The 26,181-nt window shown below is 38.2% G+C and overlaps 2 protein-coding genes and 1 long non-coding RNA gene across 3 annotated transcripts in view; 1 reads left to right on the top strand and 2 right to left on the bottom strand.

Annotated features, from left to right (window-relative positions):
- Positions 1-26,181, bottom strand: part of CCDC73 (coiled-coil domain containing 73) — a 90,643-nt gene that overhangs the window by 54,544 nt on the left and 9,918 nt on the right. The gene's annotated exons all lie outside the window — the stretch shown is intronic.
- Positions 12,912-17,347, bottom strand: LOC131574686 (uncharacterized). The gene is made up of 3 exons (XR_009276562.1): positions 17,085-17,347; positions 14,978-16,500; positions 12,912-13,021 (listed from the first exon to the last, which is right to left on the bottom strand). It is a non-coding gene; the product is annotated as an uncharacterized LOC131574686 (long non-coding RNA).
- On the top strand, positions 17,816-25,537 carry PRRG4 (proline rich and Gla domain 4). Its single transcript, XM_058829319.1, has 6 exons — positions 17,816-18,102; positions 18,713-18,827; positions 21,855-22,018; positions 23,223-23,271; positions 23,963-24,098; positions 24,830-25,537. Exons 2-6 carry the CDS (start codon positions 18,722-18,724, stop codon positions 25,056-25,058), a joined length of 684 nt encoding a protein of 227 aa, XP_058685302.1. The 5' UTR covers positions 17,816-18,102; positions 18,713-18,721; the 3' UTR covers positions 25,059-25,537.

The raw sequence follows: 26,181 nt of genomic DNA, 5'->3' as shown, positions 1-26,181 counted from the left end.
GCTATGGGATTTTTAAATCTGTCCCAAGCACAAATTTGGATAATGTGCTGTTTTTTATCCTGTAAGAGTCAAGTACAACATGACCAGCAGTGTGCAATTTATGTTGGGACAATACACCTTTGGAGACTTCTGGATCCAGACTGGTTCTTCAGGGCTTTTCTGGAGAACATTCTCCAACCTTTTAGTGGTGCATTAACACTACTTTGCTGCACCTACTCTCACTAAGTAGCTCTACCTTTTCCATGTTCTTCCCTATATTTTGAGTTTATATTTTTATTAGTTTACCTTAACAACACAGGACAGAATCATCCAGAGGGTTCATGACAGAAATTCTGAAAAAGACAGAGTATAAAATACGAAGCCTTTTAGTAAAGAAAGCAAAGATGATGTTCTTTGCCACTCTAGCAGCTGAAGATTTTAAATAACAGATGTACTCCATATAAGAGATATCCTACAATTCAGCACAGTTTATCCAAGGAAAAGATTTGTGAACCTGCTTGTTTGTTGTTTTCCAAAGATAAAGCAGCCCTAGTCACATCAAAATGTCCTTATCTCTGGTACTTGCAGTTTCTGGCCTAAAATCAATGGCATTTGTTTAACTTTTCTAAAAGTGTAAAGATTTTAAGTGTGAAATCTGTACACTTGTTCTAAAGTTACCTTTCTCAAAGCCTAGGAAAGCATTGTGTCCTTTTGGGGTGGGAGACCAACATTGGCCCCATAAGAGAGCAAAACAATTGTCATTAGAAACCTGCTTTGGAATCTTTGCTGACAAAACTGTTGTTAGATAGCAGATAGCAGTAATCTGAAACAATCTGCTGGATGACAATGCTTTTCAAAGTTTCAGACTTTAGAAAAATTGTGGGAAAAGCATTAAACAAAGAACTCTCAGCTGCTAGAACCCCCAGATTTTCATTGTCAAGAAGCAATGGGTCTTGGTTGGCTGCTCTGCTTTTCCCAGTTTCCTATAAGGTTTTAAGTGAATTTTTTTTACTTTTTTTTTTTTTTTTGTTTCCTCATTTCCAGGTCTGTTTCAACATGTGAATTTAAAAAAAAAAAAAGGAAAGCTGAACAACACATTCCTGAGAAGAGCAAACTGATGATCCAGAAAGCATATGGGAAAAACCCTCTGAGAGGCCTTTTTTATTCAACCTGTAACACTTCATGTGGATGTGATAACTGGGGTTCCAAGCAATTATTGCACTGCTCCAAAACAGCTTCTGAGATCATAATGCAGTAAAGATTATTTCCATCAAATACAGAGCTACAGAAAATGTAATTGAAGGGTGAAGTTTTAAAGAATTTTGTCAGTTGCTCCAAAGTCTGTGTTAGCTGCCTGTTGAATTCTGGATGAAATTTAAAAGACTGAAGCTGCTTGCCCAAGTACTGCATTGCTTGGGATCTGCATTTCTGCCCCCACTAAAAGAGGCTGCCTTCAGTAATCTGAATTCTTCTAATGAAGACATATTATCTTTCACAAGTTAGCCAGCATGTTCCAAAAACGGGTGATTAAGTTTTTATATCCTATAATTTGGTTAGTAGGGCAAACACGGATATATATTATCAGGATCCTTACTTTCTGTAATCAAAAACAATTACATATTATACTGTATTTGTCTATTATAGGATGTTACTATAATAAGACCATAAATAATAACTGAAGATTTTTTCAACCACAAGAAAAAAATTACTTATAAACTAGAAAAAGATATCTTAACTAATTTCAGCTCAAATTGAAAGAGGAAGCCATAAGCAGCAGCACTCTGATTAAGACTATAAAACTGTTTTCTGCTTGAAGCATGTTTGTATGTGGGATTAAATTCTCCTCCCTAGCCTTTCCATCCTAACACTTTCCAGTATTTAGTCAGCATCCTCTTAGCTATTAGTAGAGAGATATTAAGTGTTGAAGGGATTAACATTAGTCAAGTTTACCCAAATTTTACAGGCACAGAATGAGACTAGAGGTGTTTTAGCAAGCCGAAAAGCAGTTTGTGTCCTTTTCAAACACCATGCTGCCACCTAGTCGACATCCAACTGAACTGTGCTGCCCTGGATGCACTGTGCATGCAGCCACAGCCATGGAATAAAAATCAAACTGTTTTCCAAACGAGATCAGTGCAAGACTAAGTTACCAGAAGCACTGAGAGCTTCATCTGAATTCCTTGTCCAGCAGCAGTGCCCTGCCAGCACAAAGCAGGCACAACTGCAACTCTCAGTGCTCACATTTGCAACACTGCAAAAAGGGTGCATGTGTTCAGGGAGCACTCCAAGCTGCTGCTCGTTTGTAGTTATATTGTGAAATACCTCTACCAAGTGTAAAGAAGGAAATAATTAATACCACCAAGTAGGGGTTCAGTCTAAAATAATATAATATGAGCAATTAACAGATTTATGCTGTGTCACCAAGTTCAGGCACTATTGATATTTAACCTCTTTCCAATGCTTTGGGAGCATCTACTTTATATCCAGATTTCCCTGAAGGCCGATTTGCTTCCTTTTTTTATCCTCTCTCTTCATTTAAATGTGTCTGGTTTGTGGAGGAAAAAGTAATACTTTTGTCATTCTTCAAAAGAACTTACACTAACCTCAACATAACTTATACTAACATTGCTATTAAATATTTGGTATCCCTATGATAAAGCTTCAAAAGGAACTATATTATTATCATCTCAGTGGGGCATAATGTATGAAAATTGTTTCTTTGTTGCCTGAGCATCATAGATAAAGTCAATATTAGTGACAAAAAAATCTACTCTCATTGGAAAAATGTCCTGATTTTTTGTGTTTGCATCTCACTCTAGGTTAGAGTAAGGATGTCTCTGCAGCACCAGGTTTGGAACAGCTCCCACAGAAGACCAATAATGGCAGGAGAAGGCGAGGAGCAGCCTTGCACCAGAACAAAATGTTTTATGCCTCCTCTCCATGCGAAAAAATCCCCAAAATCCCAGAACAGCAGAGACTGCAGAGAGCAGGCAAGAGTTCTCCGCTTTATTTGGGCACCCAGCCTGATACACGATCAACAGGTACAGGATTTTTGCAGGATAAAAAACAGGATGCATGAGCTTTCTGTAAAAAGGCATTAGAAGACCATAATTACATTACATTGTGATAAGAACTTGAATGCAAAAGGCGGAAGAAAAAAAAAACCATCAACACTGTCAAGATGACACAAATATCCTGAACATGGTACTTTTAGAGCTCTTTTTCATGCCAGCCTTCACCATGAACATCAAAGATATGAATGAGATCTTACTAGAAATCGTCAGTAATTTTAGATGTCTTATGTATTTGTTCTAATTCTTAAGTGAATGATAAATTAGAACTTCCCTAATTTTGCTGCTCGAAGCACTCTACTATTGTCTACACATTTAGTTTGGGGAATTTTTTAGATAAAACATATATTGCCACAGCAGTGACAGAGATGTCCTGGGCGTCCACGTACTTTCTTCACAGCCCTGTGGCAGGATGAAATTGCTCATATGCCCAGAGGCAAGCAGCATAGCTAAATTCAATTCGTATTTCCAGACTCTGGATGGGGCATCACATAAATAATCCATATGGCAAACACGACACTAAACCCTACATATTAAAAAGAAGCCAAGACACCGCCCCCCTCGGGGCGGGATCAAGATATTAAAAGCGCTGCGGCTGCCCAGACCCAGCCGGAAAACAGCTGTTTTAGTTTGGGTTTTAAAAAAAAAATAAAACAAAACCAAAACAAACACATAAAACTACACACACCTTGTTTTCCCCAGATCCAAGGGGGAGGTTGTTCTCAAGTAGCACCGGCACCGAGCCCTTGCCCCGAACCCTACGGCTTCAGCGCGACGCTCTCCGGCAGCGGAGCCCGCTCCCCTCAGGGCCCGGCGGGGCACGGGCAGAGGCAGCGCAGGGCTGTGCAATGCCAATTCCCCGTTGTTCCAGGACAATTAGAGCAGGACGCCTCACCCTGCCCCGTCTAGGCTCAAATCTCCCTGGAAAAAGCAATAAAGTTTCGTATTTCCAAGCCCCCGCCTCTCTCCTAGGCCCTGGGCCGGCCGCCCTCACGCGGGAGCGGGACGGGCACCGTGAGGGCTTTGAGCTGGGCACGCTCACAAAGTATCAAAGTACTAAAACGCAGCTAAATATTCCCCAAATCCTTCACTCTGCCCTCTGGTGACACCATGGAAATTCGTTTTAAAGTGTACAGAAGCCAGAAGACCACTTGTTTTTCAAGACATAGCAGACACTGTGTTCTCATCTCACACGCCCCACCACACAGTTGTGTGTATTTTGCCCCAAGTCTGTATTACTTTTTCCCAGACATTTTTGGGTTCGTTGTTCGGGTTTGTTTTGTTTGGGGTTCAGGGTTTTTGACATAATAAATTAGATTTGTCTGTTTGTTTAAGCCATGACAATATCGTTCAATTTCATGTCTGGTTAAAATGCACACAAAGCTATGGAGATTTGAGTTTTGGGCTGTACACAACCAAACTTTGTTGAAACACACAAGATAAAGAAAATGCTTCGTAATAAAATCAACATTTCCAAAGCACTCAAGTTGTAAAAGACATATTTTTTATGAGTTACCTGAAAGAACATCATTAAAATGATAAGCAGAATGATAATGATGATGCTCAGAACCGTGCTTTTACTCAGTCCAAATAATTTGCAATTAAAGTTTTGTTTTCTTTGCTGGGCAGCATCATCAACACAGAACACCAAAGGAATATTCTCAGATTTGTCAAACTCTGCAACATTCACAGAAAATGCTAAGAGAATTAAGAGAATAAAGTAGTATAGTCTGCATTTTTTTTTAATAGCACTATATAATGAAACACCACAACATTTTAAAGTTTCATTCAGAACAATTTCAAAATCATATGCTGTTAGTTGTTACCATAGTGTCAGCTTATGATATGACTTTACCAACTGAATAGTTCTCTGCCAAACTTAACATTCATTATTATAATTATCAACATATCATTAATAAATCAACACTGAACAGCTGCATGGAAGAAGGCCTCGACATAAGAGGAAAAAAGAGGATACAAAGTCATACAGGTCAGGCAAGGCATTAGAGAAGTATAATGTGAAAATAAGTGCTATAATGAAAAATTATGCAGCAACTTATTTGTCAAGGATTTGTATTTAACATGGACTGTGAGCTGAAGTTATCTAATAACTGCTTGGTAGGTTACATTAATTTTGCTTGATCAAACTTGAAAGACGCAAAAATAAATGGGATAAAGAATATGATAAGTAAATATATTTCCAGCAATTATTTCCTGGACAACAGGGAATAGAGCTGACTTGCAGAAATACATATGCTACTTTAAAAAAAAAAAAAAACAAAAAATACAAATTTGAAGGCAATACAAGAAATTTTTACTTATTTTCCTCTTTGTGCTAAAATTCAAATATAAATAAACTCAATATAATTTTTTTTTTAATTTTGTTTTTATTTAAGATGGTTTGTACTTCACTGGATTATTGTCATCAACAGCAGCATGAAAACATCATTTCCTTAAGTTTTATGTCCTTCACTAAAATCCATAGCAAATAATTAAGCATATTTAATGTTCTACATAAATCACACTTTATGGAAACCTAATACAGTCTCTGTGGAATGAGTTGCCTTTTTTCCCCCCTGAAATCCTGCGATTTACTTGGCAAAACCTGAAATATTAATTTGACACAACAGTACCTGGAAACGTAACATTTTCCAAAGCACAAGTCAGAAAACATTCCTCTGCAGAAATCTTTAAATAGGTGATCTGGATCTCCCAGACAGGGACAGAATTTGGATTTCCACCAGTAAAATGAGGTTTATTCCTGCCAAGGTCACAGCTGGCAGGAAATAAACAGTGTGAGTAGATTAATATACTAAGCAAACCTTCGTCATCCTTCTAATGGTTTTCATCAGGAGTTCCAAGTGTTAATCACACAAGTGTATACTTAAAAAGAAAAAAAAATACATTTTTTGAGGAAAAAACAATTTTAAAATCTTCAGATGTCATCTCAAATCTGCATCCATCTTTACTGTACATGCCTGCTTTAAATCATGTGCCGATTTTTTGTCCACAGTATATATACTTGATAGTGAAACATGCCAACCAAATGCTATGTTTCAATAAATTTCTTTCTCAGCAAAATGTTATTGCTAAATTTAACCCAAATTCAATTGATTTATACTTAAAACCAACAGTATCATTGTTGAGATATTTCACACAACAGTGATGTGACATTTACTTAGCAATTTTGGACTCCATCAAATCCTATCTTTAGGAAATAAAATTTGCAGTTATTTCAGTTTATGTTGCATGGGTTGAGTTTGCTTGTTTGTTTTAAAGTTCCTTATGTACAAACATATTTCTATGGTAATTTGAACATAGCCCACCAAAGAAAACTTCGTATTTGCACTTTAAATTATTTTAAAATTAGAGAATGGAAGCACAAATTCTTGCAGATAATACAATCAGTGTTTTTTTAGTTTAATTTAGTAACAACCAGATACACTTCCAAACTTTACATGTTAGTATCTCCACATTCTTGAAGTTATGCTCTGATAGGAGTTTCCCATATAACTGAAAAAAACCCATACTGAGATGGTATTTAATGCTGAGCTTCCCTTAATGTGTTATACAAGCAATTCAGAGATGGTAGAGCTGTCCAAGCAAGAAAATGGGAACAGTCCTCCTATTCCCCAAAAATTTTTGCTATGTTCTTCCAAATTATCAACTACTGCATTTAGACTGATGCTTCTTAATTCAGCATCAGTCTTTTTGTGATGGTTTTTGACTAAGTAAAAGTAAGTAAAGTATATCTATATTTGACTCAGTAAAGTATATCTGTTTGACTAAGTAAAGTGTATCTATAGAAGAAAATATTGAAGCATTTATGAACTGAAATATTGTGAATGAGATCTACCAGAAATATTAAAAGAACTAATCACTGGGATTCATTTTTGAAAATAATTAAGGCAGCTGCCTACAAATATCCAGATGATAACAGAGAAACCAGGAGTACAGCCCTGAAAGACGTGCTGCTCCTCTCCTGTTGACTATAAGAATCAATTGTTCTTATAGATAATAAAAGATAAATACTGAGCCATTGTGTTGCACATGATATAGGAAGAAGAACAAAATAAAGTATTCCCTTCATGGAAAGAATAAATACTTCTCTCTTCTTCCCATGTTAAATGAGTCTGTTACTTTTGCTCAAATCAAATCCTGTAGAAAGGAACACAAGGGAGGGAATTTTATTTCTTTTCATAATCCCTACAGACCAAAAACGTGTTTGTGGACTCCTGTCTTTGATTTATAAATCAAATTTCGGTTTCTATGGTCTCAGTTCTTCCCAAAAAGCTTCATGAATTAGATCCCCTTAGAGCAGCTGTATTTTCAATGCTTCTTGCTCTGGACATCTCCCCATTTTCTGAATTATGCCACATTCACGCCAACCAACCAAGCAGTGATGGGTAATAAAGCTCCATTGTTCTGCCTGTTGCAGAAGCATTCCTGATCAAGAAATCAATTAAATGTATACTTACCCTGTAGCTTTTTGCTATCAATGATGCTATTCACAAGCTGTGTACACAATGAGCTGCTTCACTAAACATTACTCACCATCAAAAAAAGATTAACCCCCCAAAATGTCTGCTACAAGTGACAAGTTTCAAAATAAGGGTTTTTTTATGTGAACTGCCTCCTTAAAGGAACATTTACATCACCTCATGGTTTTCTTACATTAAGGACATAAACTGCACTCACATTCTCACTTGTGCAGGAAGTGTCATTTAATAAATAAAGAAATAAACCTGCTTATGTGGGTCAAAAATCTGTCTTAAGAACATAATTCTCAACACCTATCTCTCAACTACCCATGTCCAGTACCTTAAAATAACATCTTGACCTCTATGTCAATTATAAAACTCTGTTCACACATATTCCTAGAATTACAAAATACTATTAGTTTTTTAAAAAATTAAATAAACGTAAGGAAATACATTTATTCTGTATTTAGCTCACATAAAAAGGCTGACTTTTTGATTACGCAAAACCCCACAAAGGTATATAAAGCCTGTCACAATACTTTCATAATATTTTTCTGGCATTTTTTAAAATGGGTGTGGGATTAAAAATATATGTATTGTTATTACAAACATAAAATTTCTTCTTCTCTTAAAAGAAAACCAAAACTAGCAAACACCATCAAAGTCAACAGATGATATTACTAGAAATAACAACAGATCTAAAACTAGCACATAATGAAATCTGAAAGACTTGAAAGGACTTATGTCTCCTCCAGTTTTGTTTTTCAGAACTGTGTTGTACAAAATAAGCCAGTGTAAGAGATTAGGGGGAGGGGAAGACTCAGAGACTCTTTGGCTGACTGGATGCGTTACATTAATTTCTTAATATGTGAAGGAGTGGATTACCCCTCTAACAGCAATGGGAAATTAGTTTCTTTATTTCTTCATTAAGATTGTGGGAGGGAAATTAATTTTCTACTCTGGTTTTCAAAATTAATTGAATATATCTTTATTAAAGTGATAAATATATACACCTACTTTTTGGTTGAAAGGATTCTCTAAATTAATCCTAAACAGACATTTTCGTGGCAGTTTGGTAGCACATGGTCATTTTTTGTTTCACAAAAAACCTTGAAAAAACAGATCAACCAATGTAATAAAGATACTGATAGAAAATAATCATCAAAGTAGTTTTTAGAGAGGAATTTTAGTTGCATTAAATAGCATATTGTTTAATTTTCCTTGCTTCCTACTCTGTATTATTTTTTTTCCTATGTTCTTGCAGGTTTTGTTGTGCACTTCAATATCAATGCTTTCCAACATATAGATACATGCATTAAAAAATTGTTTTGATTGCTTTTACAAGAAACCAGTTTTTAAAAGCATCACCCACCTAGCTTGAAGTTGAGGCAAAGTGTCTTGAGGTGCTTTCTTCTGTGTATTGGTTCTTGGAGGAATTTACAGAGCATCCAAAAGTTGCTCACTTTACTTCCTACACCTGCAGTTTTTATACCTGTTTGGATTGTCAATGTATTTCCTATGGTGTACTTACATCATGCCATCATGATTTTCTTTTATTTAAATGCTTTTATTTACTATTTTTTACTTTTATTTACTATTTAGATTAGCACTCTTCTGTGCAAAATCAACCACCTCAAAGTGACCTTATGCCAGCAGTATTTTTATTCAGCCTTCCCTTGCATAATTGGTATAATCATTTTTGTAATATCGTTCTTATATAAAAAAGTAAATTAAAAGTATTTTTCTAGAGAACTCAGACAGTTCAGCATTGGGGAAAAAAACCAAAATCTACTCTTGGCAATGGTGATTCCACCCCAGCAGAATCTAAGAGCTTATCAAGGAAAATCAAATTTGCCAGGCCTTTAAAACCATCACATCCTTCATGTACTTATAGCCCAGAGGTTCAAAAGAGTAAGAAAATTCATAGCAGAATCCTAAAATTTAATTTTTCTTGTGTACCTTAATGCATTTAAAAAGAACAGAATTTCTCATCTCTTGTTGAATGACAATTAAAAGTCCATCTTATTCCATGGGATATCTATCAACTCTATCAACACAGAGTTTATTTAAATTTCATTTTTTTGTTGTTTTTAAACTCAAATGGTCAACTTTTCAACTTCTACCACCTTTCACATGATTTACTGTATTATTCTTTTCTTAGAGAAAAATCTAAGAAATAAATCAGAAGACCATAATTTCTGAAATTGAACTGCAGTTACTATAAACGCAAACTTGTGGTAGGAAAAGAAAAGTAAGATACAGTAAATAATTAAACAATGGGGAGAAATTCAGGTGATATCCTTACTAGAAGTTAATAGTAGTTAGTTACTTCTTGTTAATTAGAAAAACAAACAATCTTAATTACGGGCACAAAGGGTATAGGGATTAAATACGCAAGATTTATGTTGAACAAAAGCAAGACTGTCTCAAAAACATTCACACACCATGATTCAAGCCACTTGTTTAATCCATTCCAGTAGAATAGCTCTTCTCTTTCAAAACTGCCAAACAAAAACTTGCAAAATGCACCTGGGAAAAAGAGGCAGAACAAGTTATTCACTTGATTATATAATTTACTGCTTGATCACTAGCTTATTAAGAAAAAATTTGAGTGAGTCCACAGAGCATCTTCATGAATATGTTAATCATAATTTACAAAGACAAAATAAAATGCATCTTTGTCCAGAGAAACAATTTAATATTAATGTGTAGTGACAAAAAAAGTTTCAACTCGAGCTTCTCTTTAGGGAAGCATGAAGAAGCAGAACAAAAGGAAGTCTGGATGAAAATGAAGTAGCAGACAAGATCTCAAGTACTTGAGGAAATGAGTCAATGGTGAAATAATCAAAGAAAGAACCACCAAAACCCCTGTTCATTAGAGAAGAAAACATATGAACCACACCACGATTAACATGGCCCCTTCTGTTGTGGAAACCCCTTCCAATGTGAAAGATTGAAGGCTCTTCCAATTGTTTATTGCTGTTTGAATTGCCTCATGCATTTATGGAGGAGGCTGTTGAAGGCCCAGCTATCCTCCACATCACACAGCAAAACCACATTAAGTCCCTTCTTCCGAGACATCTTTTTAAATCTAAAAAAAAAAAAAAAATTGATCCCCAAGGTCCAGAAGCAAGGGAACTCCAGAAGATTTTTCATATTCAACTCTGCAATCTTCAGACAAAAAATAAAAAAAGGAAATAAAGACTTTTATAGAAAGCATCCTCAAAGCATCCTGAGCCAGGGCTCAGTAACCTTCTTCAATACACACCAATAGCTTTGTATGAATGGGACAACATGAGGTTCTCCTAAAGAACAGGTCAATTAATTGCTTGTTCACCTGCCCAGAGTAATACTGATTATATTCCCAAGAAGGGACTCTCACTAAGCATTAGAGTTTGGCATCCACTGTGAAATATTTTGCCTTTGATAGAAATGTCAAGAATTATATAAACACCTGAGATGTGGTGACTAAAACTATTCTGCTGCAAACAAGGAGGGATTCATAAAGCAACAAGGGACAGAATTTGTATCACTACTCTTTGCTGGAACACTCTCCGTAGGGAGACTGCTGAACTAAATTTTCTGCATATTTTCTTAGGCAGAGACACTATTTAGGCAGCTTGTCATCACTGATCTTAATAACATTTTTCAGAAAAACTTCTGTCTAGTCTACAAGTGTTTTTAGAACCAGATTTTACAACACAGTAAAAAATGACTGCATCCTCAACAGAGCAGTGTTGGCTTTTCCTCACATGTGTGGAATTCTCTCATTTGGACTAAAACCCCCACAATGTTCATTCGATTACTTCTTCAAAATCAGTAATATTCACTTTACTCTATATATGGGTGTGATGTTCTTGGTCATTTTCCAGAAACTGTAATCAATATAAAAAGAACAGCACAATATGCAGGGAAAAGAAATATACTTGGAAAACAGTAAAAACATGATCGATTATCAACTCTAATAACCATTTCATCTGCTTAGATAAAAGCACCTCTCTCAGTTAAAGTTGTCTTCTACTCACCACTGCAAATAAGATGAATTTTTAAGATTACATATCTAATGAAAACTTTAAAATCCCTTTCTCACACTAAGTCTTCAAGCAACTCTCCCACAATCACAAACAAGTTCCTCGTGGATCAGCTAAACCCATACCAAATAGAAACTGCCTGTATCACAGCAACAAACACAAAGTTTACAAATATATCTCCACAGCTACCACTGTAAGTGCCAAGCATAATAGAAACATCAATATCTTTTGCATTAGTGCACGTCAGGAGCTGCATCGCTGCTGCAGCTGAGCAGGATTAAAACACAGCCAAAGCTGCTGCTACATCACTTCACCTACAAATAACTCACAAACTCGATTTGGTTAGAAGATAAAACCTTTCCAGGACATAGTTTTGTCTTCTCTGCTTTGGTAACAGATCCTCAGTCAGAATGTTCCAAATTTTAAATGAAAATGTTGCAGGAGAAAGCTGAGAGGCCACCACACAGCTCCCTCTACTGTGAGCCAGGAGAGGAAATTGGTTAAATCCAAGATCTCAACTCCACAGAGAAATGGGTTACTGGGGCAAACAAGGGAATGCAACATAAGTAGCAAAGGAGCTAAATAGAAACCCCAGACCTCAGAAAATTGAGATAAAGTAGAAACATCAGAGCTTGGGCTCTGCTAGAAGACAGTATCACAGAATGAGAGGATGGCTGAGGCTGGGAGGAGGTCACTCATTGAGTCCATCCCACCCCCAAATGGGGACACTTCTGTCAGCTTTGTGTGTTTCCAGCAACAGAGACTCCACAACCTCTCTGGGCAGCCTGTGCCACCACCCAGTCACCTCCTCAGCAGAAGAAAAGAGTTTCCTTACACTCAGAAGGCACCTCCTGTGTTTCAGTTTGTAGCAGCTGCCTCTGGTCCTGGCACTGGGCAGGGAGCTCCTCCACATCCTCCCCTCAACCATGAGGCTGTTCCACCCCTGAAGCCCTTAAATACCAAACCCAAACAGGTTCCTTTCACTAATCAAAAAGTACCTCACCGAAACACAACAAAGAAGTATCAAGAAAAGCCAGAAGCAGATTTTCATCACGCTGCTAGAAAGTTTTGACAATTTTTTTTTTAACCCTGCGTGTGTCTGGGAGCAGAGTTTCAAATGAACCAACTTATGGTCACCAGAAACCATTTTGTGGAATGCTCACATGTAGAAGTCTCACATGTAGAAGTCTCACATGTAGAAGTCTCACATGTAGAAGTCTCACATGTAGAAGTCTCACATGTAGAAGTCTCACATGTAGAAGTCTCACATGTAGAAGTCTCACATGTAGAAGTCTCACATGTAGAAGTCTCACATGTAGAAGTCTCACATGTAGAAGTCTCACATGTAGAAGTCTCACATGTAGAAGTCTCACATGTAGAAGTCTCACATGTAGAAGTCTCACATGTAGAAGTCTCACATGTAGAAGTCTCACATGTAGAAGTCTCACAACCTAATAGTCTTTTTCATGGCAAAAAAAAAAAAAAGTTTGGTCTTCTTAAACTTGCTACATCTAAAACAAATTTGAGCAAGTGACAATGCAGAATTTTAATCCTGTTAGATGAGCAGAATTCTCAGTGCCTGCACAGGGAGCTGACAGCACTGGGCCCATCACTGAAATCAGAGTGGTGACATTTCTGTTCCCTTCCAAATAAATACAAAGGTAATTGTGTGTGAAGCTAAGCCCTGCAATGGTTTTACCGACCCTCTGTAAGCATTTTTAGTTTAATAACTTTCCCATAAAGGTTCAAATATAATGACACTAGCCAACATTATTAATTGCATGTATAATTACTTTTGCTATTTATGTGTTACTACAAGTGTCTGTGGTTTTCTGACCAATACAAATGATCTCACAGCCTAATGGTTAATAACCAAATATTTAAATTATGTGTAGGCTTTCTTAAAATATTTTTGAAAAATTGTGCCTGAAACTTAAATTTCATTCTGAAATTTAACAACTGACATTAATCTATCAACCTGTCCCTAAAATCCTAGTTATTTTGCTACTAAATCACTCTTTTTTTCATGTTTCTTGCTTTTCCCCCTACACTGCCATAGGTTATTTGTGCCAGATTTTTTTTTTTTTTTCAGTTGGAAAAATCGCTAGCAGTCTTCTGAAGGAGAAAGCAACAACTTCAGCAGAAGTTAATCAGCTAAATTCAACTTTTTAATTGTAAAGAATCTCATGATGAACACTTAAAAGATTTCATCATGTCTTGTTGGGATGAAACAATAGCCTTAGCTAAAAATTAAGTGATTTGTGTATCTGAATTCAAGGCACATTTAAAATACTACTATAACATCATTAAAATAGTGGTGATTCCAAGTAAAGATTTACTTGATTATAGATTTGTCAAACAATATAATTTCTGATATCTTTTATCAGACCAACCAATTTAACTGAAAAACCAGGCATTTTTACAGGAAGATGAAAAGGACACCAGGGAGTACACAAAAAACAAGATGTCTTTTTCAAATCTGGCCTGGTCTAGAAAAACCCTTCCCTTCTGCATGTAGTGTGTGGAATGGAACACAGATTTCTTCAAGATACTGATATGGTTCACTTGCTTGTTGACATTTTATTGCTGAATATGACAGTCAAAGCCCTTTGATATTAATTGTAGAAAACAAATAATTAAAATCTGTTACATTCAATTACCTCTAGCAAAAATCATTATTCTTAAATCAAGCTACCTGGACAGAAATTTAGTTAACAAACATAAGGATTTCAAGTAGTTTTGTATAAAGGACAAATCTATGCCATATGATTCAGGATATCAAAAAAAACATTGCAGAGAAGATACACACAGCTCCACATGTCCTTGATGAGAGGATTTGTAATTCTCAATTACATATTTATGTCATTTCATTATCAGATCAACTGATAAATACTGCATGAGAAACTGAATAGTAAGGAATCTATTACTTGAATTATAATAGAACATATTTACATCCAAAGTCCTCCTAATCAAAAATCAGTTAAGTCTATTATTCTTTACTATACTGAAGTGAATACCTGAAGACTAAAAATGAATACACCACTATTTATTTGCTGCAAAATAATCATTATATTCAAAATCAAATGATCAGTGCATGAACATCTTAGATTGGTATCATCTTCCTTTTGTGAGGAATCCACAGTCCCAGTTCAATTCAACAGTGCCACATTTAATATCTCCAACAATATTTTACCAAACATCATGGCAACAAGTGAAGTTCTAAAATACAGGTAAATAAGTGTAGTAGCTAGTATGGCAAAAAAAACAGAGATATTTTTAGAAATATGAATTATATATTCACCCAATGTTAAAAGCAAGTGATATAAATTAATTTCCTATTTTCCACCTCTCAGAATATTTTTAATTATATATCTACTATACTGCATACTGGCATTTAAGGTTGATGAAATAATACCTTATTTGATGGTTCCATCCTTCTGAGCATCTTCATCACACAGCTTGCTAAATCAAAGCTATTTTACCTGAAAAAATACTTCACAAGTAGGAAAGTTACATGCAAAAGGCACTTATTGCTCTGCCATGCTAAAAACTGCATATTCACGGGAAATATTCTATTTATCTCAAACATTTGCTGCACCCTTTTTCACTTATCTTTATGTTTTCTATGATCTGCATAGCACACTTCTAGTCATTATCTATAGCAGAAGCTTTCACACATCTATTTACCTGTGGAGCCACCCCAAGTGGGGATTTCACTGCCAGTCCTCAAAATAAGAGTTGGAAACCCAGGCTGAGCTCAGAGGGACACACAGGACAAAGTCACAGTCTTCTCTAAAGCTGGACTGTGCTGTTCTGTTTTCCCAATGCATAACAACTTTATTTTTTTTTGTTACATCTCAATAATAAATCTGCTATAGTGGTTTTGTGTCACCTGGTTTTGAAAAACCTCCACCACACCTGCACACACACAGACAGAAGACCCTTACAAATATTTTGCTAAAAGCTGCACTGTCAGAAACATTTGGATAACCATAGGTGAGTGTTAAAGCTCTGAGGGCTTCTCCCAGCAGAGTTCTGCATTGCTCCTCCATCTTCAGAGCAGGGGTGAGTTCCAGCAGAGTTTGGATGGGGCTGATCCATCACTCCCAGTCCACACCTGGAGCCTTCTCCTCGGATATGGGCAGGGCCAGGGGATGGAGTCACATCCACACCCCAGGAGGCATACATGAACAATTCCAAAAATCTTTTTCCCCTTCTATTAACAGTGATAAACAATCCTGGCATAACACAATGGAGATTACCTGCTACTTGTACAGCAGAGTTTCCTCACACAAAGCTCTTGTTATGACACAAAAGAAGTTCCCACACCGGCATGCAGGTATTTTACTCACACTTAAATGCACCACAGAGTCCTTGTACATTCATGCCCTTGCACTGGAGCTGTCAGCAGCTATTTCACATCTGGCACCACCCTCTGAGACACTCAGCTTGGAACTCAGGTGAGGGTTGAGTAGACAGGAGTGACACAAAGCTGGAAGGTCCTTTACGAAGTAATAGTAGTTTCTCCTGCCTTCCAACAAGAAGCAGCTAAGTATTCTTGTCACCTTTGTATTATCTAGATAATAAACAATCTATACTGTTTTCTTCTAAAATATTCTTATCTTAGTTCTTCACTGTGTTTATGCACATACACAATCAGAATGCAGAATTTTCTGTTGAGATCTCCAGCAAGGTGGAAAGCATTAGAGTCATCCCAGCTTGTAAGTTATATTCATCAAGTACCTCTTAACTGCAGCATGTTGATGTCATAAAGTAAATATTTAACTGCAGACATCATTCCTCCAAACAGTTCTCCTTATTTCACACATCAGAAGTTTCTGTTTTTCTCCAGGGAGTTTCTGATCACTTCCACTGGTGTTATCCAATACCCCCTCATTCTGCGCTTTCCTGCTTCTGTATATACAAGTCACTCCAGCACTTAAATAAAGAATACAATCCAAAATCACTACTGGAGACACACAAGCACAAATCATTGTCAGTCCCTGGATTTCCTAGTAGCAAAAACATTCCGCTCATGTATCCCGACAGTTTCTTTGGTGTGCAGCTTTTAACCCAGCCCAGCCTATCCCAAAATTTTTCACATAGTTAAGGTTCCCAGCACGCAGTATTAAACAAATCCTTACAGCAAATGTGAAGCACTTAATTGTTGGAGAAGGCAAAAGAGGCACAGATCCATGTGCTCAGCCTGGCCTCTGCTCTGGGAAGGAGAGTGATGGGAGTTTCTGAATGGGTGTGTGCTGGTACAAACCAGCCTCATGCATTTCAGGAAACCACTTCTGCCCCCTTCTAGCCTGTAAGGTTAAGGTTTACCATCGCTGACCAAAAACAAACAAACAAACCCAAAGAGTAAAACGCACAAACAAATCAAAAATCCAAACAAAACAAAAATAAACCAACAAAACTATTGTTTTCACACGTGTAAAACTACTGCTGGTCCTTTCAGCTGCCTGGCTGGGAAAGCTTGGTGGAGATAAGGCTCTGATAGCTGGGTAAATGCTTACTTAATCGTGGAGCAGCAGCTGGGGAGGCACACCCTGCCCTGCTCAGCAGGCAGCCTGCCATCAGCACACCGTGCGCTTTCCTCCAGGGGAGCAAAACCCCAACCAGCCTCTCAGCACCGCGATTAACCCGGGCCACGAAAAGTCAGCCTCAACAGGAGGGATTTACAGGAGCAGGAAGGACCGGCTGCCTACGCACCGGGGTCCGGGCGGGGGCTGAGAGCTCAGGCAGGTATCTGGAAACAAAGTGCAGAGCAGTGTCCGATGAGCAGTGTCCGATGAGCAGTGCCCGAGGGACAGCCCGAGCAGCGCCGCTCCCCTGACCCCGCTTGGCCCAGGCTCCAGGGGCGTTTCTGCCCCCGCCCCAGGGCGGCCCCAGCCGGGGCTCGGGAGCAGCCCCGTGACTGCACCGCGCCCTTCCAGGAAGGAAGCGCCTGGGAGAGGCTGTCCCAGCACCTGATCCACCGGGAGAGACCGTCCCAGCACCTGATCCACGGGGAGAGACCGTCCCGGCACCCGATCCACCGGGAGAGACCGTCCCGGCACCCGATCCACCGGGAGAGACCGTCCCGGCACCCGATCCACCGGGAGAGACCGTCCCGGCACCCGATCCACCGGGAGAGACCGTCCCGGCACCCGATCCACCGGGATCCCGCTGCTCACCCCGGGACAGGCCGTCCCGGCCCCTGATCCATCGAGATCCCGTCTCTCAGCTCGGGAGGGGCTGTCCCAGTACCTGATCCACTCACTGGATCCCGCCGCACAGCCCGAGAGAGGCTGTCCCAGCACCCGATCCACCGGGAGAGGCTGTCCCAGCACCCGATCCACCGGGAGAGGCTGTCCCAGCACCTGATCCACCGGGAGAGGCCGTCCCGGCCCCCGATCCACCGGGAGAGGCTGTCCCAGCACCCGATACACCGGGAAAGGCTGTCCCAGCACCCAATCCATCGAGATCCCGTCGCTCAGCCCGGGAGGGGCAGCCTGCCCCGTGAGCCGCTCCGCCCGGCTCGCAGCGGGACAGGTAGGGCAGCGCTGGGGAGCGGGATGAGCTGCTCCTCCTTCACAGCTCCGTCCTGCTGGCCCGGAGCTGCCCGGGCCGGGGGAGGCCGAGAGCTGTGCCCTGGGCACGGTGGCACAGCCCAGCCCCGAGTGGCTGTCGCACGTCCCCGCCTCGGGCAGCGATCGTGTTTGGACCTGTGTCGGGTGACACCGTGCCGAGTTACGGGTTTACTCCGTGCCTCTGACAGAACGGGCTTTTTAGCTCTTCCCGTCGGGGAGATTTTATTACCTCCTCCGGCAGCAAAGGCGTAGCTCTGCAGTTTCAGAGCCGACCTGGGGCACCCTGCGGGGGCTCTTTCCCCGTCCATTCGCTCTGTTTGGCCGGGAGAGGAGAGCAGGAGGCGGCGAGAGCGGCCCCGGTGACTTTGTGTGGATGTTACACAACGAGAGCTCCGCAAGAGACAGGCAGGACCAGTTCGGCTCGGTGTCTCAAGGGACCCATTAGCCTGGAGTGCGTGTAGGAGCTTGCGCTGGATGACTTCACTGACAGGATTCACTCAGGGTTCATCGCTGCCACTTGAGAGGATTGCGCTGTCATTCTTTGTTAACTCACCTCGATTTCTGTCTCACAGATCCCGGCCATGTTCGCGGTTTTGGTGGTGCTGTGTCAACTCCACGTGATGATGTTGGCGTTTCCTCACTGCCCTGGGAGATTAAGTAACGTGAAGCAACCTGAATGGAAAGATGGTAACTTACTTTTAACTTGTGCTTTCCAAAATTGCTTCTAACTTTGGTCTGCTTGCTTCTTCAATTGTTGTTTTGGGTTTGTTTTTTTTTTTTTGGTGGTTTTGTTTGTTTGTTTTTTACTTTATGTAAAAAATTAAGCCCTTTTATGCTTAATTTCAGATTATTTTAATATCTTTTGCTGAAATTATTGATAATTGACTTTGGTGTTAATATCAAGTTAATACCAGATCTAGTGGCAAGTGCAGATTGGAAAAACTGAACTTTTTCCAGGCCTCTGGGATTATTGTGGTTGATAAAACCAGAATCCTTTAAGTAACATTAAAACTCAAGAAGTACAAAACTTCTGTTAAGACAGTATTGTTTTGGTACTATTTGAGCTCATCACAGTTGTGTTTGTATATCTGAAATTGCTTTGTATTTGAAAGGGTTTATTTGGTTGTTTTTTGAAATTCATATTTTCTCTCAATTCCTGGAAATTTTCTTACAACACCTGGAAAGATAAACATAGTGCTGCTTTTGCAGTTCTTCCCTGTGGAGGGAGAGAAGTAGTGAGGAACTCATATAAAAACAAATATGTTCCCCAGAGGAACTCAAGCACTTCGAAGCAAAACCATATGATGCTTAACATTTTAAAATTCCTTCAAAAAGGAATTTCTAACTTAGCTGTGTGATGCTCTCAGTGGCCAAGGAGTGCTGAAACCTTAAGAAAGACTTGAAAAAGTCATCACATCGAGCAGGAGGCTCCTTCAGGGCGGTGTGGAGCACAAACCATGGCTAGCAGAAAAATGCTTGCCGTGATGATTTGTTAAAATCCATATTGCTCTGGGCAGAAAATGTCAGGCTGCCTCTTTCCTGTGAGAATTCTCTCCTCACAATAGGCCCAAACCACTCCTCCTTTAAGGACAGAGTTGGAAAGAAAGGACCAAACCCTTCATCCAATAATTTAGCAAGCAGAACAGTTGCCAAAGGTTGGAGTACCTGCATTGAGAGGTCACCCTTCAGCATTTTCTGGACATCCTTTACCAGCAGAGCTGCTTTACTGGGCATATTGCATGGTTGCATTTTTAATTAAATGCTGGGCATCCTAAAACTGCATGGATCATTTTATAAAACCAAGGACTGCAGAATTGCATCCAGGTCCCTCACATTTAGGATACAATTCAAATCCATCTGTTTCATTCTTCAAATCATGAAGCTTCAAAAATACCTGTGTGAATCAGCAGGTAGCAAGTAATTTGGAGATGGAGATACAGAGATATTTGACAAATTGAAAAAAGTGCAGATAAATGGATAAAAATTCTTGATAAGAAAAATATGATCCAAGTATCCCTGGAAATTGAGGGTTCTAGGCTCCAGGCAGCTTACTTATGCATTACATTTTTTTAAAAAAATGCATGAGTTCTCTTAAGTTAATTCAAAGGACAACTAATACTACTTTCATGGTAAAGAGTGAAACACTACTGGGCAAAACTGAAGATCTCTGCTTCAGAAGACTGAAGTTATTTTTGTAATTTGAACTGAGCCAAGAATATTGATAATATTTTTTTTTCCATGTAATCTTTTCCCCTTTCCACTTGTGGATTTGATGGAATTTTGATCTGGTTTTGGCTTCTGGTTTTTGGGTTTTTTTGTTGCTGTTGTTAAGTCCTTTTCTCTGGTTAGTCTTTAGGTATATATAAATATTTTAAACTTAGATTTTCTTGCAATTGCTTTAGAATAACAAAAACAAATGCATGTGCACATGTGTAGCTACTTCAGTATGCAGTGTAGCAGTATGCAAATTATATAAATATATGCTGTCATATTCCTTAAATATACTATAAAACTAAAGACATAATCAATATGTAAGTTATGCTGCAGTTTTCTCAGTTTTCAGGGAGCAAAGTGTTATGAGGTACCACTGCAAGATCTAACAATAACTATTAGGGTGAAAATTCCAGAGCAATGTGATAATCTTGCCAAACAGGCTAACAAGAACACAAAGCTAATTTGTAGCTGAATAACTTTATCCTGAATCTCATCTCCTTTTTTAGCCATCTGGCTTGGTATGTAACAATGCTGTTTCAGCAGTACACTTGCAGAAATAATCCTCTAGTCATTTTGTTTAAGCAAATAGCCTGAATTTTGTGGACATAGATTAGGCTTTTACTAGAAACCTAGGTTTGCCCTATAACTTTTTTTTTTTTTTTCTTTTAATAAGAAACTGTAGCAAAAGCAGGCTAAAACTTGACTATGGAAAATGCCTAGTGAGGAAATACATTCCTGTATTCCAAAGCTTTTATAATTTCACTCACTGTTCTGGAATTTCACCTCACAACTCGCTCCATGAGGCCTCATGGAACATAAACAAGAGAATAAGTAAATGTCTTCAAAAATTAATGTTGTCAGTAAAATTCATATAATGGACAAATTTACAACAAATCAACTTGGCAATATGGCACCTTTACCTAAAGCTGGTGCCACAGCTGTGAAAAGAGAACAATTGTAGAATGAATAGGAATCTGGTGATGAGATTTAAAAACTAAATTCTCTAAATAAAATTTGGTGCTCACAGATACCAGAATACTGATAAATGTATATTTCGGTTTTACCTTCCCTCATCCTTGCCTCCTTCCCCCACTAGGTCAGGGTGTTTCTTACTTTAGATCTGACTGAATTCTGCTTTATGTGACAATTACTTTGTTGTTAAAAGCTCCAGTAAAAACTGATGCTCACATCCCAGAAGAGCTCACACCAAAATTTGACCAACAGTTCTCATCTCAAATTCTCTTGGCCAGGATAAGGAATAGCTGAGATGGCTTATGAGAAAGGCAAATAAGTTTATATTTGTTACATAGTTAAAAAAGATAGTAGTGAAGAAGACATTTTATGAGTTGACTTTGATATTTCTGTCCCTTGCAGGTAGCTGAGAGATGCTAGGGAAAGAAATTATCCCAATGTGCTCCTTTAAGATCTTTACCATTCTTTAAAAATACCAAATTTAGCCTTCCTAACTTGTTCTAAATCAACTTGATTTTTTTTTATTAGTGTTCACATCTGCAAGGGAGGCCAATTTATTCATTGGACGACATCTTCTGAACAACAGATTTGATTTTGAAGCATTCACAGCTGATAATCTGGAAAGGGAATGCTATGAAGAACTGTGCAATTTTGAAGAAGCAAGAGAAATTTTTGAAGACCCAGATAAAACGGTAGCAGTTCAAATTTAATTTAATATAGTGAGGGAGGTTATTGGCTCTAAAACCTTATTTTTGTACACAAATTATTCTAACACAAATTTTTGTACACAAATAATGTAACTCCTCTAACAGAGCACTAAGAGATGACTACTTAATTTGTTCTAAAAGTAGATATCCCAATTACATGGGATTCTTGCTTTAGATGCATGCACTTGAGTATGTATTATTGTCTTAAAGACTTTAGATGTGGACTTTAATTCTGCAAACAAATAGAAATTAAGCTTCAGAAGTCCTGCTTGTGGATATTCCTATATTTTCAGACTTCTGGATTTTATAGTAACTTCTCAGCATCCAATTTAAATGTTTCACATGTTTTCTGTATTAACTGTAATATGTAACTAATATTACATCCTTGTGTCATGGCAAAGAAGTGTTTTGTAAGAGGCCAGTATGGACATAGCTGAGAAGAAAGCCTGATATAGATATATATATATATAGATATATATATATAAAGAAACAATAAGAAACCTTTCAGCTCAATAAAGGAATGTGAGGATTGTCTGGATACTCATTCTTGCACATATAGCAGGACTTTCTTTGTGATTCTAGGTAGGAAGAGCAAGGAATAACACCCCTGTTCTAAGGGTGGAAGTGTTAGCTGGCTGTTGCTAACACTCTCCTAAGAAAAAGGTCAAATTGCTAAATTGAAATCTTGCTGGAGTCTTTTGCTAGGTTGTAAAAGTGAAAATTATAACTCAACAATAACTCATTTCAGGCATACAACATAAAAGTTTTTCTCTTAAATGAATCCCAGCTATTTTTCCTAGCTGATATGAATTCAAATGCTGTTCAGGCAAATGTCAGAATCTTAAGAACTTAACTTTGCCTCAAATACTGTTTTGTAGGGATTTGCAAAAAAATAATTATAAGCATTTGTTTGGTGTCAGAACATACCCTAACTTCTACTGTAATCAGTCAGAAATATGAGGTAACACTGGATGGTTAAATACACTTTTTTCTTTTAATTTAATTTTTTTAAATTTTAATGCAAAGTTGTAGAAGAAAAAATCATAGGATGAGCAAATACAAATCCCTCAGCAGGAGTTATTTCTGTTTATGCCATTGTTAAATTCTGCCCAAGGTACCATATTAAATAAGTCAATAGGCCTGTCACTTATGTATCTTATATAAATCTGATTCTTTTTGGGTTTTATAGATGGATTTTTGGAAAGACTATTCAACTAAAGGCACTAAAATAAAAATAGGTAGGTCATCTTTTTACTTTTTTTATTATATTGGAATATCTTCTGGTTGTTATAATTCTTAATAGATCATGCATCCAGTTAAGGAAATCAGAAATTACCTTTTACTGAAAATCACTGCAAACCATAAAAATATGTTTAATTATCTGATACTATAAAACTGTAGCATCTTAAAGTGGGATCCATTATAGGTTTGCAGGTGAAAACTATCATTTCCTTGACCATTCCTGTATCACACAATTGGTAAACTCTGCAGTAATTCTGTGGCTGCTGTCTGTGGTTTGGTTTTGTTTTTTCTCACCTTCATTTCTTTAATAGTAATATATAATAGCCTGATTTAGGCTCAGAGTAGTCTGATGCCAGATGTTTAATAAAAAATGGTCAGTTAGACTCAAGGAAAGAACTACAGCCTGATCAAGGTCACAAATACATGAAGGAATATTTGGAAGGCATTAGAAGATGGGAATCTCAACAGTTTCATGTAGAGAAAAGGAGACATTGACTCCCTTTTGCTTTAAGCTGCCTGTGAATGATACTTTTGGGTTGTGTTGCACAGATTTACAGCAAGTTAGAGATTTGTGGAAGAAACAGCTTTATAGCAGTGCAAAAGTAGTATTTTACAGTATTTACAATATTTGACTGCAGGCTGGATGGAAAGAACACATAATGAAAATCACCAATGTTTCCTCTCCAGGTGATGAGGCACTACAGAAGATTAACGTCACAGGACTGCTCATCAGCCTGGTTGCTGCTGGAGTGCTGCTGGTTACAATTACACTGATTATCTTCTACTGCTGCAAGAGCAGATGCAAATCAAGGCAACCACCAGGGTAAGGAATTTCACTGCTTAAAAAATCCAAACACACACCAAAACTAACTCTTGCTTAAGAGTGGCATGTAAAAATCACTGTGGGGTTGGTTTAACTCGGAAAATCCAGTGAAAGTTCTAGTTTTTACTTGCCCAGAAGCAAAGTTAAGTGAGCACCAACAGTAGTTTTGCTGCAGTTAATAACACAAAAACATAAAACAATATTGCACACCCAAACCTTTGGGTTTGCTTTTATTTTATTGCATGCATGTGTGTTTTTGGTTTCAAAATAGTCTTACTAAGATGATGGAATAATTTTAGTAGGTGGGGGCCTGCAGTGGGAAGCCTAATGTGTTCTGTTGGCACTTTCAAATAAGCTTTGTGCCCTTCCTGGCATGTGCTCTACCTCAGATCTGAAGCAGTTGTAGTAGTAGATGGTGAAGCAGTTTGGAGAAAATGCTTTTTTACCAAGTCTCTAATCCTGAGTACCTCTTTGTCCCAAACCTGAAAGAAATATAAGAGGATTCTGTGCTTTCTCTTCACTATTAATTTCACATCACTGAGCTATTCTTACCCTGTGGTTTGAAGAGAGTATTTGGCTTCTGGTCTTTGTGATCATTGAAGGCATGTTTTTTTCTCTTGTGGGTGTTTTTGGGTTGTTTGGGGTTTTGGTTTTTTTTATGATTAAGGCTTTATCTTCTTGCTTCCCTTTAAAGCAGAAGTTTCCACTTACCTGCTGTTACCTTTGTTTAGGTACTTGGATTATGTGAGAAGCAGAAGACGTAATTCAGCCAACATCTTCAGGAGGCACGAAGAGTTTTCCTTAAACCCCCTTCCTCTCCGAGCTGACGATTCAGGACTACCCACTTATGAGCAAGCAGTTAATTCAGATGGACTACACCACGTGCCCCCACCCCCTTACCCAGGGCCCCCCAGAAATGCACGAGTCTTTCAAAAGTCCATGTCTCTTCCTGGCCCCTAGGCACAAACCTCCTGCTGGGGTCAGGGAGGGGATCACTGGAACATATAACATGCTTTTGAAAAAGTGTGTGCTACCTTGCATATTGCAAGATGATTTATAAAAATGTGAAAGATCTTTTGGACAACTAGGAACAAGTGAAGTTCCCATTTGGGAAGAGAGGTCACCTGTTGGAAAGGCTGCAGGACTGTTCTTTGCACAAAGTCACTGTGCTAAGAGGAGAGAATGCATAAAAAACAACTTCTTGTACTGCTGCCCTCTTCCACATGAGCCATCCCATCAAACTATTGATGTTTTATTAATAATTTCATCTTATTTTTTCTTCAGAAAGAACAGTATTTTAATTGCTTATATTGACACTAAACATTTTTTGTGACTTTATACTTTAAATTACCATAAGAAGTCTTTGTTGTTTTGACATATTCATGTCTTTACTGGGTGATTTTTCTATTCATTCTTGTAATAGATTTGAGTGTGAAAATTATTCCATGACTTGACCTTCCAAAAATATATATATATATATATATATATATATAGTACTGCTATTGGATTACACTGGTTTGTTTTAGACATTGCTGATCACATGCCTTAATTTGTTGTATTTTTATGATCATAATTCTGCATCAAAAGAAGCGTTCATTACAAGGCACACTACCAGTTCAGACAAAGTATACTTGCATCAAATTGTCTTGATGTTCAACAGTAAATTCCAGATTAAGGAGTGTAAATAGAATACTGTGGGCTGGAGGATGTTGAGGAGAAAAATAGAGATTTGTCCCTTTTGAAAAGCTACCTATACAGCTAATGTTTCTTTCATAGTTTAAAATCTGAAATGTAGAGAGAGAGATTTAACTTTCAAACCAAAGCCAGAACTGCCCCCTAGAAGCACTTTAATAAGTGTGTTGGCACTACAGGGATGACAAAATGACCCCTGTAAATAGCATGAAACATCAGATCAAAAATCAGATGTCAAGAACTTTTGGGAGTTATTGGTTCACTGTGTCAAGACAGTTTCTGTATCTACAGCTGTAGCCACCATTAATTTTACATCTTATTAAAGTATCAAACCCCAGCATTATGCAGCCTATAGATCTTACTGAGCAAATTGCTGCTCACCACTGGTGTC

The sequence above is a fragment of the Poecile atricapillus genome, chromosome 1, assembly GCF_030490865.1.
Source record: "Poecile atricapillus isolate bPoeAtr1 chromosome 1, bPoeAtr1.hap1, whole genome shotgun sequence".
In the NCBI taxonomy this organism is placed as follows: Eukaryota; Metazoa; Chordata; class Aves; order Passeriformes; family Paridae; genus Poecile; species Poecile atricapillus.
This window is presented reverse-complemented; position numbering and strand designations above follow the sequence as displayed.